Raw genomic sequence first — 18,569 nt, forward strand, 5'->3', positions numbered from 1 at the left:
TGAAGTGCTGTGTGGGGGGTAGGGGTGCTGGGCGGGGGTAAGGGTGCTGTGCTGTGGGGGTAGGGGTGCTGGGCGGGGGTAGGGGTGCTGGGCGGGGGTAAGGGTGCTGGGCGGGGGTAAGGGTGCTGTGCTGTGGGGGTAGGGGTGCTGTGCTGTGGGGGTAGGGGTGCTGGGCGGGGGTAGGGGTGCTGGGCGGGGGTAAGGGTGCTGGGCGGGGGTAAGGGTGCTGTGCTGTGGGGGTAGGGGTGCTGTGCTGTGGGGGTAGGGGTGCTGTGCTGTGGGGGTAGGGGTGCTGTGTGTGGGGGGGTAGGGGTGCTGTGTGTGGGGGTTAGGGGTGCTGTGTGTGGGGGGAAGGGGTGCGGTGGGTATGGGGGGGTAGGGCTGCTGTGGGTGTGGGGGGGTAGGGCTGCTGTGGGTGTGGGGGGTAGGGGCGGGGAGGGATGCTGGGTGTGGGAGAGGGGAGAGATGCTAGGGGGGTATGGGTGCTGGGGAGGGGTGCTGTGTGGGGGGTAGGGGTATTGTGTGGTGGGGTAGGGGGACTCTGTGTGGGGGGTAGGGGTACTGTGTGTGTGGGGCTGGGGTAAAGGTGTTAAAAAAAAAAAGTATGCTAAATCAGTATCTCCCCCCCCCCACCTTACCTTTAATGAAGGGGGGGGGGGGACACAGCCATCCCTGGTGGTCCGGTGGTGGCAAGCACTGCCACCTGTGGGGGTAGGGGTGCTGGGCGGGGGTAGGGGTGCTGGGCGGGGGTAAGGGTGCTGGGCGGGGGTAAGGGTGCTGTGCTGTGGGGGTAGGGGTGCTGTGCTGTGGGGGTAGGGGTGCTGTGCTGTGGGGGTAGGGGTGCTGTGTGTGGGGGGGTAGGGGTGCTGTGTGTGGGGGGGTAGGGGTGCTGTGTGTGGGGGGGTAGGGGTGCTGTGTGTGGGGGGGTAGGGGTGCTGTGTGTGGTGGGGTAGGGGTGCTGTGTGTGGGGGGTTAGGGGTGCTGTGTGTGGGGGTTAGGGGTGCTGTGTGTGGGGGGAAGGGGTGCGGTGGGTATGGGGGGGTAGGGCTGCTGTGGGTGTGGGGGGGTAGGGCTGCTGTGGGTGTGGGGGGTAGGGGCGGGGAGGGATGCTGGGTGTGGGAGAGGGGAGAGATGCTAGGGGGGTATGGGTGCTGGGGAGGGGTGCTGTGTGGGGGGTAGGGGTATTGTGTGGTGGGGTAGGGGGACTCTGTGTGGGGGGTAGGGGTACTGTGTGTGTGGGGCTGGGGTAAAGGTGTTAAAAAAAAAAGTATGCTAAATCAGTATCTCCCCCCCCCCCCACCTTACCTTTAATGAAGGGGGGGGGGGGACACAGCCATCCCTGGTGGTCCGGTGGTGGCAAGCACTGCTTCCGTGTCGGGAGGCAGGGGGAGGGATCTGTGAAGCAGCTCTCCTGTCCTCCCGCGCTATGCTGTGTGGAACGTTGCCATGGTAAAGGGCCCGGCATGCCACCTGTGGCACGCGTGCCATAGGTTCGCCATCACTGCCATAGAGACTATCAGTTTGCACTGTCTGACCCATTATGCATGTATATGGCTAAACGATCCTGTCATATACTAAAGAGTAAAGACGAGTTTTAATCATCTACGTCATTTTTAGAAATATATTTCCTTTCAAAACTTGATGAAAGAATTATATATAATAGTTTTGAGGTGACAGTTGTCCTTTAACTGTTATACACAATAAAGGAAGTGAGCCCCACAGAAACAGCAGAATTAGTTTTTTTGTTATTTTTTTAATGAGGTCCAGGGATAATGCAGTATTTATCGCCCTCTCTGTGCATCTCTTTTCCCTGTTGGCTTTTATCTCTGTACAATTTCAGGAACCTCTGGGTTATACAAGTACTGCTGTTTTATCTCTGGTTTTGAAAATAAAACATGACTAAGATGATAAAGTTCAAACTGTCAACTTTAATTCCCTGTAGGAATTACAGCCCTTTTTTCCCTACATAGTGGAATTTTGGAGACTAAAATTAATCAGACAACTGACTGCTCATATTTTTATGGCTTGTGGAAAATTAAAGGGAGTTTGTTCCCAATGAGTGAGATCACATACACATTCTCTAAACCGGGTAATGACTCGAAAGAATGTTGGCAATGATTACTGTCTTCTATCGAGTGTCTTCACAGGTCATGGTGAGTTTGGGAAACTGATGTCTATAGACATCTTATAAGTCAGCTAAAGAGAGAGCTTCATATCGGCCTATTAAAGCGTGCAATAATAATTTACCAAAATGCTGTCTATTTTGTCCCACTTGTTTATTATTTAAAATATTGCCACCATGTTTACTTCCCAATTACTACTGTACATTGCTTGTACGTCCTACTTCTTTTTTAACTATAATTTGAATGTTGTCTAAGTTCTCAACAGGGCTCACATCCCTAATGGCTTGTAGTATCTTCATAGCTAAACCTGAAACCCACTTACACCATACTGTCCCTATTTTGGACCAACATTTCTCCATATTGTTGGTGTTTGAGTGTAAAACAGAGCTCCACAGCAATAACACTTACAGTAAAGTGTATTTAAACTGCGATAAATCGGTCTGTGTAAATTGTACTGGTTGTAAATTACATTCTAGTTTTATAAAAGTGTTAACAGTCTGTCAACTAAAATTGTTCCAAAAAGCCCAGTCCAGCTCCTGCCCATACCCCCACTCACATCCCCAATATGCAAGTGTCCATCTTTGTTCATCTGAAATGATGGGAGGTATGCTTATACACCAATTTAAAACAAGCTGGTAGACCGAAAAGCACAACTTTAGGTCCTTCACCAGATACGGAGAACCTGTCCCTTTTGCCCTGAGGAAAACACAATCCTAGTCCTGTGTCGTTAGAAAAGGGATGCCATCGGGGGGGCGGGGCCGGACCGCCGAGCTGGCTGGTCGCATGCGAGACCAGCTCCTGCAGCCTAAATCTAGAAACAGCCATATTTATCCGAATTTCGGCAAAAAACCCGCCGGCAACGGTGGTCCTCGCCGGGTAGAGAGCCCCGAGATCCAGGGCGAGGCTGGCCCAAAAGGCTACAGTCCCCTGGTGGAGGAATCCTACCGACTTTCTTGAGGCCTACTCCGGAGGCGAGCGGGGCGGACGGCCGCTGCCCTGCCGCTTGCTGTTCGGGGCTTGGAGTCGGACCCGCGGGGACACCGGCCCCGTTTCCCCCCCCCCCTCTGGACCGGGGGGGTGATCCCGGTCTACACCCTTGAGACCCGCTTACCAGTGCAACAGGCGAAGCAGCAGGACCGCCGAGGTCCTCGCTCCAGGCAGCAACTCCAAAATGGCGGAGGCCATGCGGGATGGCGTTGAGACCGGAACCCTCACAGGCTGCATATCTACAGCAGCAGTACACAGAATGGACTGCACACATCGCAGCTTGTGGGAATGCCGGCACTAAATTGAGTTTCTGGAGACCTGTCGCAAGCCCGAACACATCCACTCTCGACGGATGAGCCGCCCAAGGCCTAAACAGGGGCTCAACCCGGGACCTCCCTCGCATCGCTCCCCCCTTAAGCACAAGCGGCAACATGGGGAAATCGGATGACCACTCACCCAGACAGCCTCTGCTCTCCTCTCAACAACCTGAAGCTCTGACAAACAAACAGAGATATAGGAGGGAGGCAGAAAGCTTTGTAGTTACCTTAACCATGCAAAGCAGCAAAGAGGAGGGGATTGGAAAAGCCAGGGCCTCCTCGAGTGCACACCACATCAAGACAAGATGCTGCACCATACGCCTGAAGGACCGCACCTCCCATCACAGCCAGCATAAACGACGCACAGCACGACATCAGGTGGTAGGCAACATAGCCTTACAAAGCCCTCTAAATGTGGAGGATAAACAAGTGGAGAGAGGAGCAGACATCGGATCCTCAGCTGATACCTCAAGCATCAGGCTTGCAACCCACTTCTAGGCGGGACTGTACTATACCTAGCAATGTCAATATGTTTAGGTTTAGTTTTACAATCTAATGTTTAAAGCTCATCTTTTTACCACAGGCCACTAGAATTGTATATATGTACTGCTATATCTCTGCGCCTCTTAACTCGCTAACCCATGGCTCCTACTAGTGCAGTACCAGCTTGAGAGTGGGGCCTGCTGACACTTAAAATTGCTCTCCCATTTATTGTAGCATTAGTTCATTCGGAATGGCCCTTTAACGCGACTGCTTAACATTGTTTTAGGCTACCCCTTCTTAGTGAAATAGCACTCTAGCCTAGCTACTTATGGGATGACACTCGACACTGCAAACAGAGTCTGGAGATGTTTCCACAGCATGTAATTTAGACAGCAAGGCCGCTAGCTTAAATACTCTATAGAGCCCACGCTTTGTATAATGCAACTTAAGCCTGTAAGGGGTGACCATCATTCAAGTATGTTACATCTTAAGTGGTGCTGAAGCTGCCTCCTCACTGTTTTATACCGTTATATGGCATGGCTAGCTGTCCTTAGTCTGACCAGTCTGATTAACGTGTTCATTATATATACACTCGCGATTTCTATACTTACCTAACTAGCATGCTCCAATCTTGATCCTCTTGTCTTTAGAAAATATATAAAATTGTGCAATGTTAAGAACAGCCTCAGCGTAAGCGGAGAACCAACTGTAACTACACTCTAACAAATATAATCCAAGCTCTGCATTATCCCTGGTTTAATGCCTAGAATAGGTCAGGGGTTATACTGGAATGTATTTTGACATGTTAGCTTACTTTATGTCCATGCTAAAACAAGCGATATAACGAGGTTAAAACGTTTAGCATTTCTGTTCTGTTTTCTTTAATTACAACCTACTTTTATCCAAGCCTCTCTTGAAAATTAACGGTTTAAGTACACAATAAGTTAGACTACGCTTGTGACACTCTAGGTTACCCAAATATAGTTGTCTAGATATACCAGCGAAGTTACCTTTCAGCCAAGTAACAGAATTACCTGTCGGTACCTCTAAGGTACGCTGAAACAGTCGAGTTATTTAGCAATCTGTTTATTGTAGTTCATTCATTACTGCCTAACTTATCACTAATCACTATGCTCTTCAAAAAAAAAAAATGTTGTGCAATTTCTCTCTGCCACTGTTTCACTCATATATGTTTCAATATAAATGCACGCTGTTGTGGCGTATGTAAATCGTATGTACTCACCTGCACGCCAAAAATAAAGAATTCAAAAAAAAAAGAAAAGGGATGCCATCAAAAAAGCATTCACATTTCACTTCTATTAATTTGTAAACTTTCTATAAAATGTAAAACAAATCTTATGAAGTGACTACTAAGACTTCTATAAACGGTTTTATATATGGTCCTACTGTTTAAAATAAAAAGGAAAAATAAATAAACTAGATAATAATTGTAGAAAAGAAGAGAATAGTTTAGGGTTGGGTTTGTGTGGTGTTTACCATGGGTTTTTAAATATATACACATTTTCAGGAGGAAATTATGTCTTTCAAACTGTGAGGCAGTCCCTTGTGTCAAATCTGTCACCATGAGGATAAAGCAATTGCACGCTCATATCTAAGAAACAAATGTACCTTGAAAACAGAAGCTAAAGATTTCAAGTTAACCGTATCTAATAGACAACACCCTTAATTGTCTTCTCAAATATTTGAAGTTACAGTCGAGAGCAGGTAAATCCAGCTCTTGTGCCAGGAAGTTTCGAAATACAGGCAGAATATAAAATTTTGGTTGATTTACACCAAAATGTAATTCTTTCCTGCCACACAATGCGGTAACATGTACACAGCATAGCCTGACACTTCACTCACTCACACTTCCCGGCAGACAGGAGGATGGTATATTATAGTTTAAAAAGCCTAATAAATCCTTTAAAAATTATATTTAGCCCTATCTGTCCTTTAAAAAATATATATTTAATATGTATGGGTGCACTTAAAGAGAAAGCGCAGAGAAACAAAAACATGGCAATAGTGGGGGAAAATGCCTCGATCACGAACACACAAAATCTTGGAAAAGTCTTTGGTCACAAATGGTTTATAGGGAGGGAAGGGATCTTTATTAGAAAAAGGAATGGGCTGTATTCCTGGAAGGCCTTACAAACTGCAGACTCTCTTCATATCCAATCACCAACAGACTGAGGAGGCAACTTTCTGACCTTTCGCAGGCTAAATGTACGGTTATATTGATATGATCCTTCCAACGGCTAGGTACCAACTCTTGCCCATTTTTTTTCATTAAAAGATACAATGTTACAAGTTAAGTAAATAGCATCTAGCATCTCTCATCCCAAAAAAAATTGATTAGCGTATCCCTTACCTCCTTTTCTTTACACTGGCAAGGATCGAATTTCTTTCCGTGCCGTATCCAAGAGTCCTGCATTGCCGTTGTTTGTGTCCAGGAGAGGACCACTTGGAGGATGTAAAATAAGCAGGTGAATCCGCAATATCCACACTGTTTGTCTCAGCATTGCTACTCCCAGGAGATGTACCAAGACTGCAATTATTTTCCTTCTCAGAGGCTGGGGTGGAGTCTGACAGATCAGCATTGACACTGTAGGAGATATCGGAATCACTGACCTGTAGAGCATAGAAGTGCATTTGAGTTAACTATATCAACTGATGCACTAACTGCTAGTATAATAACGGCTTATTATGGGGAAACACGTGATGTAACAGTTTGAGTTTTAATTCTCTGCTATTGTGAGTTAAGAGAAGGACACTGAGCGTAGACTGAACTGTATTGTTGCAGAGCTCTGCGTTATGGTTCTGACCTAGAAAAGGGCTTCCCTGAGATAGCACGGTAGTTATTTGGTTAAAAAAGTACTTAAACTAAAGCCCCAAGCAAAACTCAGTAGCCAGCCTAACAAGAAAGTTCACCCAGGCCCAAGATTATTACCCCTTTGAGATTACCCTAACTGACTGATTAATCTTAATGCCCTTCTGTGGGTATGACCCCAAGGATATAAACACAAAATTAGCCTTCCCAATCCAAAATTAGTCTTCCCAATCCAATGTCACCTTCTAACCACTACAATGTCGCCATCTCTCTTCAGAATACCACCTCATTGTCACCCGTTCCCCTCCACCAGTATCCTCAGTTACCCCTTTCAGTCTCGTGTCGATATTTTCCGAACCCCACTCACCATATCCATCCCACATACCTCTGACAATACGGTTCTGGAATGCAACGACACCCCTATGATCTCACATATGTCATCACAGGGGGGTATAGTATTGTAACAGAGGGCAGTGCCTAAGCCTCCAACTACCTGACCATAACAACAGTGAAATTATAAAGCAATGTATGTGTGTGCAGAGAATTTAAAGGGGTAGATTAAAATTAACCCCTTGAAGGGAGCCAGGCCAATCTGGAGGTGCAGGAGGCCAACAACTGCATCTCTCACAAAGTATTGCTGCAGAGCCCCCTGTTAGCTACCTTTGTCTTATTCAATAAGGAAAGGATGACTTACCTCATCTACCACCATGCTGTTGGCATAAATCTCATCATTCCCATTCAGCATGGCAGAAAGCCTGGCTGCAGCAATGAAAGTTGGTGGGCTTTTCAGTTTCTTCGAGGCATCTATTGAAGAATGTCTCTTTTCTACAAAAAAAAAAGAAAGAAAAACATGTGACGTGATCAATCTTTCAGTGCAAGTCGCGAATAGTAATAATATTAATAATAATAAATCACACAATGTTCTAGAATCAGGCTCAAGCAAGCGCCAAACAGGAGCCTGCCATACAGGAGACGCTGGCTAAAGCAGTAAAGCTATTATTAAAATGAATAACTTGACTGGCCATATGAGTTTGTATCGATCTACCAGGAAATGTATCAAATTGGCCATCACGCCAATCCTTTCAAATTTAAGTTAAAGATAGCAGTTGAATCATAATCACCCTTTTCTTTAATTAATACAGCGCTCTAACTCACATAAGCAATCAAACTGGGCTCCATTTTGTCTTTTTTGCATGTGTGTAAAAAAATCTTAATCTTAGTTAACGTTGTGCATGCATAGCCCAGAACTGTATGTGTGATTCTGTGTTAATGTGTGCAGCAGGACTGTGTGCTGCATTCCACTGCAACTGGAATGTCTGGGGAAACTCATGTATGCCAGCTGTTAAAGGGACACTAGTCACCAGAACAACTACAGCTTATTGAATTTGTTCTGGTGAGTAGAATCATTACCTTCAGGCTTTTTGCTGTAAACACTGTCATTTCAGAGAAAATGCAGCGTTTACACTACAGCTTAGAGATAACTCCACTGGCCACTCCTCAGATGGCTAATAGAGGTGCTTCCTGGGACAGTGCTGCACAGTGTGACTGACATTCAGTGTCTCCCTCCTCTGCATGGAGACACAACTTCCCTCACAGAGATGCATTGATTTAATGCGTTTATATGAGGAGAAGCTGATTGGTCAGACCTGTGTTTGTGCTGGCTCTGCCCCTTATCTTCCTCCTTGACAGTCTGAGCCAATCCAATGCTTTGTGATTTGTTCAGAATATCACTTCTGATTATATCAGTCAAGCAGGAAGAGAAGGGGCAGAGCCAGCAGCAGACTGGAATAAAGGTAAGATTTTACTATATTTAGGGGGGTAAAAGGGGGGAGAGGGGGCAGATGGTGGTTTTAACACTATAGAGTCAGGAATACATGTTTGTGTTAAGGAACATAATTAAACAAATAAAGAAAAAAAAAAAGGATTTGCGTCATATAAAGAAATGTGGTGGTGAATCGTGTGGGATAATGCCAATATATTGCCACTGTAACACTAGTACCAGAAAACAGAGTATACCGTTATTTTATGATTACTATTTAAATTCTGTAAATGGGCAGGAACATGCAGATTGAACATATGTAGTTCATAATTCTTTCCAATCAAATGATATTCATAGGATGACATTTCTTTTGATTCGTTATTCAGATTTCCTTTGGGAAATATGTTTACAGAGTAAAACAAACATTCTGTGTCTAAAATTTCAAAGAATGCGCATCGTTTGTGAACTTAGAAAATAATAAAATCATTTTTTTCCATTCTTCATTCTCATTTATTTTTTTTGGGGGGGAAGAGGGCTGGAAGGGGGAGGGTAGCATCAAAATAGGCCATACATCACTCTAATGTTGGGAATATATGTTCCTTCAAAGGAATACCCCGAGCACCATAACCACTACACTATGCTCCCTGGCATACTCTGCTGATGCACAATGCCCTAGCACAGGGGTAGGCAACCTACGGCACTAGTGCCATGCACGGCACTCGAGGTGTCTTTGCACGGCACTCAAGGCTGCTAGAGCCAAACAGGTTCTGGCCTATCAGGAGTCTCAGTAAAACTTCAAATATCTGCTAATATGAAAAGATGGTGAAGGACTGCAGCACATAGAGGAAAGCAATGCAGCACATAGAGGAAATGGTCTCAGATCACTTCCTCCAAGCACTTGTGAATGGGAATCCACAACGTAGTAGAGCAGCCTGCAGCTGCTGTTGCAGCTCCTGTCTTTGACATGTACCAGGCCAGCCTGGTCCCCACTGGAACCCAGGGAAGCCAACCACACTGCTAGATATACACAGATATTGTGGATCAAACCAAGTGTTTATCGGAGTATCTGCTCCTTTCCAAATTGTTAAAATAAATGCGTGCACGCTCTGAAGTAAATTACACTGAGACACAGGTATCAGGTTAATGAAAAACTTCAGAATGTTTACTCAGGGGGTGGCAAGCCCCTTATTAAGGGGCTGGCAGGAAGCTCTTACCTCTCCTGCAGCTCCTGTCAGCTCCCTCCTCCTCCGCGCTGGTCCGTTTAGCACCTCTGTCAGCTCCCAGTGTAAGTCTTGCGAGAGCCGCGGGGTCATAGTGCAGCCGCGAGACTTACACTGGGACTTGCAGAGGGAGCTGACCGGACCGGCGCGGAGGAGAAGGGAGCTGACAGGAGCTGCAGGAGAGGTAAGCGCTCTCTGCCAGCCCCCTCCACTGAACTGCCAATGCCACTGGACCACCAGGGACTGAGAGCCCCCCTCCCTGCCATGTATCAAGCAGGAAGGGGGGACGAAAAAAATAATAAAAATATAAATAATAATAATTATAACAAAAAAAATAATAATAATTAAAATAATAATAATAAAAATGCCCACCCCCCACCAAGGCTCTGCAACACAAACACACACACACTGCACTCATACACACACACACACACACACACTGCATTTATACACACACACACTGCATTTATACACACACTGCAAATAAATATTCAATTAATATAATTTTTTAGGATCTAATTTTATTTAGAAATTTACCAGTAGCTGCTGCATTTCCCACCCTAGTCTTATACTCGAGTCAATACGTTTTCCCAGTTTTTTGGGGTAAAATTAGGGGCCTTGGCTTATATTCGGGTCAGTTATACTCGAGTATATACGGTACTAATGTAAATATACAATATAATAGCTTATATACGCACAAATACAACGATGCAAAGCAACTGCAGAAAAAATAACAAAAGCAGAATACGGCAGCATACTCACCTCAATTTAAAAAAATAGGACTGGCACGCTACGGGACATCACATTCCTATATCGGCACAGTGCTGCTAAAAGGTTGCCTACCCCTGCCCTAGCACAATCCCAGGAAAAATGAGTCAAGTAGTCATTGACTACTCATTGACGAACTCTCAGAGGGTGCCAGGGTACTGCAAGCCCCATAATCTATATAAATTGGGTTATGGTGCTTGGAGTGTCCATTAATGTCTCTGGTCCTTTTCATTACCATTCTCCCCTCTCTCCCCCCCCCTCCCCATTGGGTGCTTCACTACCATCTGCAATCCACAGATGTCTTCCATTCTCCAATCAATATTTCTACATATATTCCAGTCCTCCTTAGTCCACTCTGCATCTTTCCCACTTTCTCCTCTCTTCTGGTCTCCGTACTCAATAGAGTTGAACTAGTCTTTTCTTCATCTAGCTATCTACAATCCTTTCTCTCAGTCATCTATTCTCTCCGTAATTTATTTATTCCTCAAACAATGTTCACTTTTTTAAGATTTTTTTTAAAATTCTTTACATACGGATTGCATTTTTGCTGGGCATTTTGTATATTTCATATGTGCCACTAAGTTCAAACCCCCCAAATTATGCTCAGCTAAGTCTTCTGAGTAAAAGGACACCCCCATTGTATGTCTATGGCACTATTTCGTGAAGCTACAGTACCATACAGGAGACCTGTCCTTTTCAGTATTCACAGTAGAATTTTGAGAGACGGATTTAATGAGCCTATGCTTCCATTTGGGGTATTATAACAGTTTGACTGTTCAGAAAAAACCCACAAAGGCCTACCATTTGTAAAAGTAGACACTCCAGGGTATATCATAAGGTGCATATTGTGCCTTAGCATGCCCCCATTTTTTCACCAATATATGCCAAAGTATGTGGTAAAAAAAAATTTGGGGCATTTTTTTTTTACATACGGATTGCATTTTTGCTGGGCATTTTGTATATTTCATATGTGCCACTAAGTTCAAAACCTCCAAATTATGCTCAGCATAAGTCTTCTGAGTAAAAAGACATCCCCAATGAATGTCTTTGGCACTATTTTGTGAAGCTACAGTGCCATATTGGAGACCAAGCCATATCAGTTTTTACAGAACTTTGAATTTTGACGCTGGGCCTATGTGCAATTTCCAAGCATCTTCGCAGGTTTTAAATTCAAACTACCCCACAAAGGCCTACCATTTCTTAAAGTAGACACCCCAGGGTATTTCAAAAGGCATATTTTGAACCTTAGCGTGGGATCATTTTTCCGCTAGCTTATACCAGGTGTAGTGGTAATAAGCGTTTTTTCTGCCTTTTTGACACACAAAGTGAGTTTGCACAGTATATTTTGCAAACCTTATGTGTGCTTCGACTGTATAATACTTCATATGTTGCTCAGCTATGTCAGCTGAGTACAAAAATACCCCCGTATGTACCTTTGCCAGGTATATGTGAACATCGGAGGGGCACACTTGGGACATAGTCATTCCAGTTTTTTTAAAACTTTTAATTTTTGCGCTGTGCCCATGTCTCATTTTAGAGTATTTTACCAGGCTATATAATCCAAATACCCCATAAAGCCATACCATTTCTTAAAGAAGACATCCCAGGGTATTTCAAAAGGCATATTTTGAACCTTAGCGTGGGATCATTTTTCCGCTTGCTTGTACCAGGTGTAGTGGTAATGAGCGTTATTAAATGTATTTAACTTTTTAAAACTTTTTTTACTTTTTTTTTTTTTTAAACTTTTGTTTTGCTTATTAATTTTTTTAAAGTTTCCTAAACTTTCGTAAAACTTTTTTTACAGATTTAACATTTTTTCGAAGCTTTTTTTTTTACCGTTAACCCCTAACTAGCAGTAAGCAGCACTAACAGTAAATTCCCCATTTTCCCATAACTCCCACCCACCCCAGCTAGCAAAATATTTAATTATACAATATTTAAATTAGTTAATTAAATAATTTTAACCCCTGAGGTTAAGTTAATCTGAGGTTAAGTTAATTTAATCGTCAGGGGTTAAAAAAAATTAGATCACAGTAGAATACTGTGATCTGTATTTTGATCACTGTATGCAGTGATCGACTGGCAGGGAAGGGGTTAATTTTTATTTGGACTGGGTAAAGGGTTTATTTTTTTAAATTTTTTACTTAAACGTTATTAAAACTTTTTTTTAACTTAATTTTTTAACTTTTTAAAGCTTATTTTAAAACTTTTTTTAACGTTAACCCCTAGTTAGCCTAACACTAAATCCCCCAATTCCCCACTAACTTCCACCCTCCCCAGCTAGCTAAATTTATAATTTTAAAATATTTAAATTAATTAATAAAATAAATTTAACCCATGAGGGTTAAAAAAAAAAAAAGAATAATTAACCCTCAGGGGTTAAAAAAAAAAAAAAATCAGATCATATTAAAATGTAATCCCTGCCAATTGATCACTGTAGTCAGTGATCAATTGGCAGGGAAGGGGTTAATTTTTTATTAAAATGGGTAAAGGGGGGTGGGATTTTAATTTTACTTTATTTTTTTTACACTAGGGGGCAGGATCAGCACTGATCCGTCTCCCTGCACTTCACACTGAACCCGGAAGTGCAGGGAAGCGGAAGGTAAGTATACAGAGCACATGTGCTCGCTCTGAGATGCTGTCAGAGCGGGCACATGTGCTGGGGCAGCACTATCGGGTGCTCCCGGTCTGCCTCTAATACAGAGGCAGACCGGAGCACCATTAACCCCACGATCGCCGCAACTGCGGCGATCTGGGGTTTAATTTTACCGTGTGACTGACAAGGTCCGTCACCCGTCGTTAAGGGTATCCCCAGGATGACGGACCTCGTCCGTCACCCGTCCTGAAGGGGTTAACTGTATTTTTCAAAGTGTTCAAATCTTTTTGCTCCACGTCTAACTCAAAATTCCTGCTTAAATTCAGTCCTTTCTAAGAGTGTTATCAAAATCAGAATCCTTTTCAGTCAGGTTGTGAGATCTGTATTTTTTTTAAGTGTTTTTTTTTTTACCAATAAACAACTATGAATTTGGAAAGCTGGTTAAAGCAGGGAAAAGAAAAGCACACAATGCTAGCCAATCTTCTCAAACAAAGACAATAAAATATGATGATAGCTACTTGTCATTTGGATTCACAAGTGCCAGAAATGAAGATTGTCCTGAAGCACAACGCGTACTTTGCAATAAAATATTGCCAAACAGTTTGTTAGCACCTGCTAAATGACGTCGTCATTTTGAGCAAAACCACGCAGAGTACAAAGATAAAGACATTGACTTTTTCAAGCGAAAACTAAAGGAGTATCAGAAGAGTAAACAATTTATGAGCAAAATATTTCAAGATGCTAATGCAAAAGCCACATAGGCTTCTTACAGAGTGAGTTACCGCATAGCACTTGCAGGAGAAGGACACACAATTGGGGAATCACTAATAAAACCATGTGCAAAAGAAATAGTGTCATGTATTTTAAGGGAGAAGTTGAGTAAAAAAAATTGAAGCTGTGCCACTTTCGAACAACAGAGTTTTGCACCGTATTCATGATCTTGCTGACGACATCCATAAAGAAATAATTTCTCGACTGCATCAATGTGATGGGTACTCACTGCTAATAGACGAGTCCACAGATGTTGCAGGACTTTCAATTTTGTTGGTTTTTGTTAGATATTTTAACAAACAGATTGAAGACTTGCTTCTGTGTGAAACTTTAAAATACTCATACCACTGGTGAGAACATCTTTAATAACTATATCCAAACGTTCATGAACGCACACAGAATAAATTGGGACAAATGTGTAGATGTGTGCAGTGATGGTGCCAAAGCAATGGTTGGGAAAGTGGCAGGCGCTGTGACATGAATAAGAAATGTAGCAAAAAACAGCACCAGTTCTCACTTTGTTCTTCACAGACATGCACTGGTAGCTAAGAATATTTCAATCTCACTTAAAACCGTGCTAGACGAATCGGTCCAGATTATTACTTTTATAAAAAGTCGACCATTACAGTCACGACTATTTAAAATTATATGTGAAGATATGGGTAGTCACCACTCTGCTCTGTTTTTGCATTCAGAAGTCCGTTGGCTATCACGAGGTAAAGTCCCTGTTAGAATGTTTGAATTGCGTCAAGTGTTGTTTGCATATTTCCAGGATCAGACATTTGGATTATCTGATCAATTAACAAACACTCTGTGGTTATCCAAAGTAGCATATCTTGCAGACAGATTCACAAAATTATATGACATATGTTTATCACTCCAAGGAAAAAACACTAATATTTTTAATGCAATTGATAAAATATTTTCACTGTTTTGGACCTCATCTGTTGAGCAAAATAATTTGAACTCTTTGCCAACACTTAAGGATTTTCTTTCGCAATGAAATTGTAGATCATCTTCCGTTTAATCACCTTTATTAATCAGTATTTTCCATTCTCGAATGAAAACAATAATGAGTCAATTCGAAATCCATTCATAAAAGACAAGCCAGACAATGTTTGTGATGTAGATTTTGAGAATCTGATCGATATAACTTCTGACAGTCAACTAAGCCACAAATTTAAAGAAGTTTCTCTATTGCTTTTTGGGGTGATTTACGTGAAGAATACCCAGAATTGTCCAAGCGGGCAATCAAAGTTCTGTTGCCATTCGCCAGCATATATTTATGTGAAACTGGATTCTCGCTTTACTCTGCAACAAAAACAAAGTATCGAAATCGACTTGACGCAACTGCAGACATGCGAATACAATTATATAGTCATAGCACCCAAGAATTAACCTCCTTGCCCACAAGCTCTTACAGAATTAGATATTAAACATACAGCATTAAATATATAGACAGTTCAGGAATAAAACATGAAAAAACCTCCCCCCCTTCCACCCCCCCCGGACCATCACATGACCAGCATGTCACGTAATGATATCAGGGAGCGCAGCTGAAAGCCCTTAGTATTTGACACACAGACACAGGCAGAAAGAACACTCCTCCGAATCGGACTAGCCGAAAATTGGGATATTGGGTGAATGGGAAGGGAGGGATATTTAAATATGGTCAGTGCAGAAGCTTGGATTACTCTCTTTCCATATACTGGAGTTTCTTTTTATGTTTATAATCATTTTTACTGACTTGTAACTCGATTTATTGGAATCTCCTGAGGAAGTCTAAAGGATAAAACGCGTAGGGGGTTTCTCAATACATCCGCTTGAAGGAAGTTATTTGTGATATGCTGTCAATTCTTTTACTCAAATTAAGAATGTTCTGCACTATCATTTTTGCATTTTATTTTTAATGTCGTTCCTCGATTTATGCCATCTAAAGATCTGGTTAAGAAGAGACATACTTCCATGCCTGTTCTACCCTAGTGGTTTGTGAGAGCAACATTAGCACACATTTTGGGCTATATTATCTAAACAGCGCTATACCGAGTAGCCTTTTTTTGTTCCTCCATAGCATGGGTCATCAACCTGGTCCCTACCGCCCACTAGTGGGCGTTTCAGGATTCCAGGTGGGCGGTAGGGATTTTCTAATTTTGAGAGATTGGGTGAGTGAGCGGGCGGGCATGTGCGAGCCGGCGGTACCCCTGCGACCGGGTACCGCCATCACCACCTGCGGCCCAGGGCCGCATATGGAGGGGTCCATCGGGTGGCCCATGCTGTCAGGGCCACCCAATGGATGTGGATTGTGAGGGGGCCCGGTCACTCTTCCCAGCATACCGAGAGCCCGCGCGGGAGGATTGAGTCAGTTTGGGAACTCTGATTCCCATCCACCTGAGCCACCACTGGACCCCAGGGAAAGTCACCCTCCTGCACCTTAAAGGTAGGAAACAGGAGGGTTACTTAAATATAATGTGTGTGTTTGTTGTATGTGTCTTTGTATTTATGGCTTGTGTGTGTCTGTATGTGTCTATGTATGTGTGTCTTATGTGTCTTTGTATGTATGTGTGTGTCTTTGTATGTGTCTTGTGTGTGTGTGTCTGTATATATGTGTGTATGTGTGTCTTGTCTTTGTATGTGTGTTGTGTGTCTTGTGTCTGTATGTATGTGTGCCTGTCTGTTTGTCTGTATGTATATGTGTGCCTGTCTGTGTGTCTGTATGTATGTGTGTGCCTGTCTGTGTTTCTGTATGTATGTGTGTGCCTGTCTGTGTTTCTGTATGTATGTGTGTGCCTGTCTGTGTTTCTGTATGTATGTGTGTGCCTGTCTGTGTTTCTGTATGTATGTGTGTGCCTGTGTGTTTCTGTATGTATGTGTGTGCCTGTCTGTGTTTCTGTATGTATGTGTGTGCCTGTCTGTGTTTCTGTATGTATGTGTGTGCCTGTCTGTGTGTCTGTATGTATGTGTGTGCCTTTCTGTCTGCATGTATGTGTGTGCCTGTCTGTCTGCATGTATGTGTGTCTTGTGTGTGTGTCTGTATGTATGTTTGTGTGCCTGTCTGTTGTAGTGGGCTATAGTAAGTAATAGTAAGTGGGATACCTAGCTCAGCCTTCCTACTGGGCATTGCTATAAGGTGGGGAGGGGATTGGAGGAGGGGAGCTGACGCACATATGAGAAATCATATTATGCGCAAACAGAGAAGTTGAATATCACCGAAAGATGAGACCTTCGTTTGTTCCTTGCGAAAATCGAACCAGATATCAAATATTTAGTCTTGCAGCATCAACCTCAAGGATCTCATTAATCACTAGTAAAGGTCATTTCAATTTACTTTATTGTTTTCTCATTAAACTTTATAAAGTTAAAAACATTATAAACATGCATTAAGTAGAAATAAAAAGATAAATGTACGTACATTTTTTTTTTTTTCTTTTAAAACCCCCTCCTTTCGAAAAAATATTCCGCACTTGCGCGAAAAGTGGCGGGCGGTAAGGAAATGTTTTCAACCAAAAAGATGCATTAGTGGGCGGTAGGTAGAAAAAGGTTGACTACCACTGCTCTATAGGCTGGCTGTATCTCAATATATTTTATGATATTAAAGTGATTTTAAGAGTTTATCCAAAAATATGTAATCATTTGGAACACTTATCCAGCAATATTAAATCGAGGCCATAGTTCGGGATCTTCAGCAAGCAATAATATTGCTTTTTTTTTTTATTTTATTTTTTTTATGAATTATACAATTAAGGTCAGTGTCTGGAATACATTTATTGTTTTGTTTTCCTAGCATAATATTAGTTGGAAAAATCGCACTAGAGATCTTTTCCAAAGCCAGACTTTGGCTACACTGAATAATAGTTTCTGAGAATTGCCCTAGAGTCAAGCTGCCTATAAAGGTTGGAAAACACAATGTATATTTGCAGCCAGGAACAAGACACAACAGGCTGTGCAATTTTGCCAAGATTATTGCATTTCACTGTCAACAATGGGCAAATCTATCCTTAGTGATCCTTAATCCTGCACAGGTACTTTGTCATGTCTGTGAGATTAAATTTACCTTTCAAACAATGGAATACAGACAGGGACTGTAAACAATGAAACATGATAATTGAATATTATGCAGTCGGAGCAAAAATGTAATTCTGTTGCACAGACATTTTTAATAAAGGGTTTGGTTTCTACTAATGATGTAAAAGCCAGACACTTCTGCTCCAAAGGCAAATAAACTAAATACATACCCAACATTTTAAACGGAAAAAGAGGAAACTCGCATTTAGGGGTGTGAGTGGAGGTTACTGGAAGTATTATTGCTGTGGAGCTCTGTTATACACTCAGACACTCCAGCAAAATGGAGCTCCTAGAAGAGACAGATCACAATAGAAAGGGGGGACAGGAGAGGGTGTGTAACTGCACAAAAAGGGAATCACAAATAATTCACAATCTGAACTTTAGAGAAGATTTAAAGGTGTCAATATTACTTTTCAGACAATATATGAGGGTAGTAGTAGATATATGGAACAATCCTCCAGTGATCGTAGCAATAATGGTATAGTAAATCAATAGTAGGGAGCATGTATTTTGCAGTGTACAATGCTATAATGAACAAACACAGTTGTGGTTATGTATAAAAATGTTCTGTTCTGAAAAGTGGTCTTAAGTACGAAAGGAGGATCGGCCACCATAGAAGCCAGTAGGACCAGCACACACACTGCATTGTGAAT

The 18,569-nt window shown here is 42.6% G+C and overlaps 1 protein-coding gene across 9 annotated transcripts in view; it reads right to left on the minus strand.

The window, feature by feature from the left end:
* Positions 1 to 18,569, minus strand: part of ARHGEF28 (Rho guanine nucleotide exchange factor 28) — a 239,388-nt gene that overhangs the window by 79,692 nt on the left and 141,127 nt on the right. For all 9 annotated transcript variants that reach the window (XM_063453739.1, XM_063453742.1, XM_063453741.1 and 6 more), the window contains 2 exons: positions 7,435 to 7,565; positions 6,282 to 6,541 (listed from right to left, as the gene is read on the minus strand). In XM_063453739.1, coding sequence (XP_063309809.1) covers positions 6,282 to 6,541; positions 7,435 to 7,565 — 391 coding nt within the window. The remainder of the gene's footprint in view (positions 1 to 6,281; positions 6,542 to 7,434; positions 7,566 to 18,569) is intronic.

The sequence above is a fragment of the Pelobates fuscus genome, chromosome 5 (assembly GCF_036172605.1).
Source record: "Pelobates fuscus isolate aPelFus1 chromosome 5, aPelFus1.pri, whole genome shotgun sequence".
In the NCBI taxonomy this organism is placed as follows: Eukaryota; Metazoa; Chordata; class Amphibia; order Anura; family Pelobatidae; genus Pelobates; species Pelobates fuscus.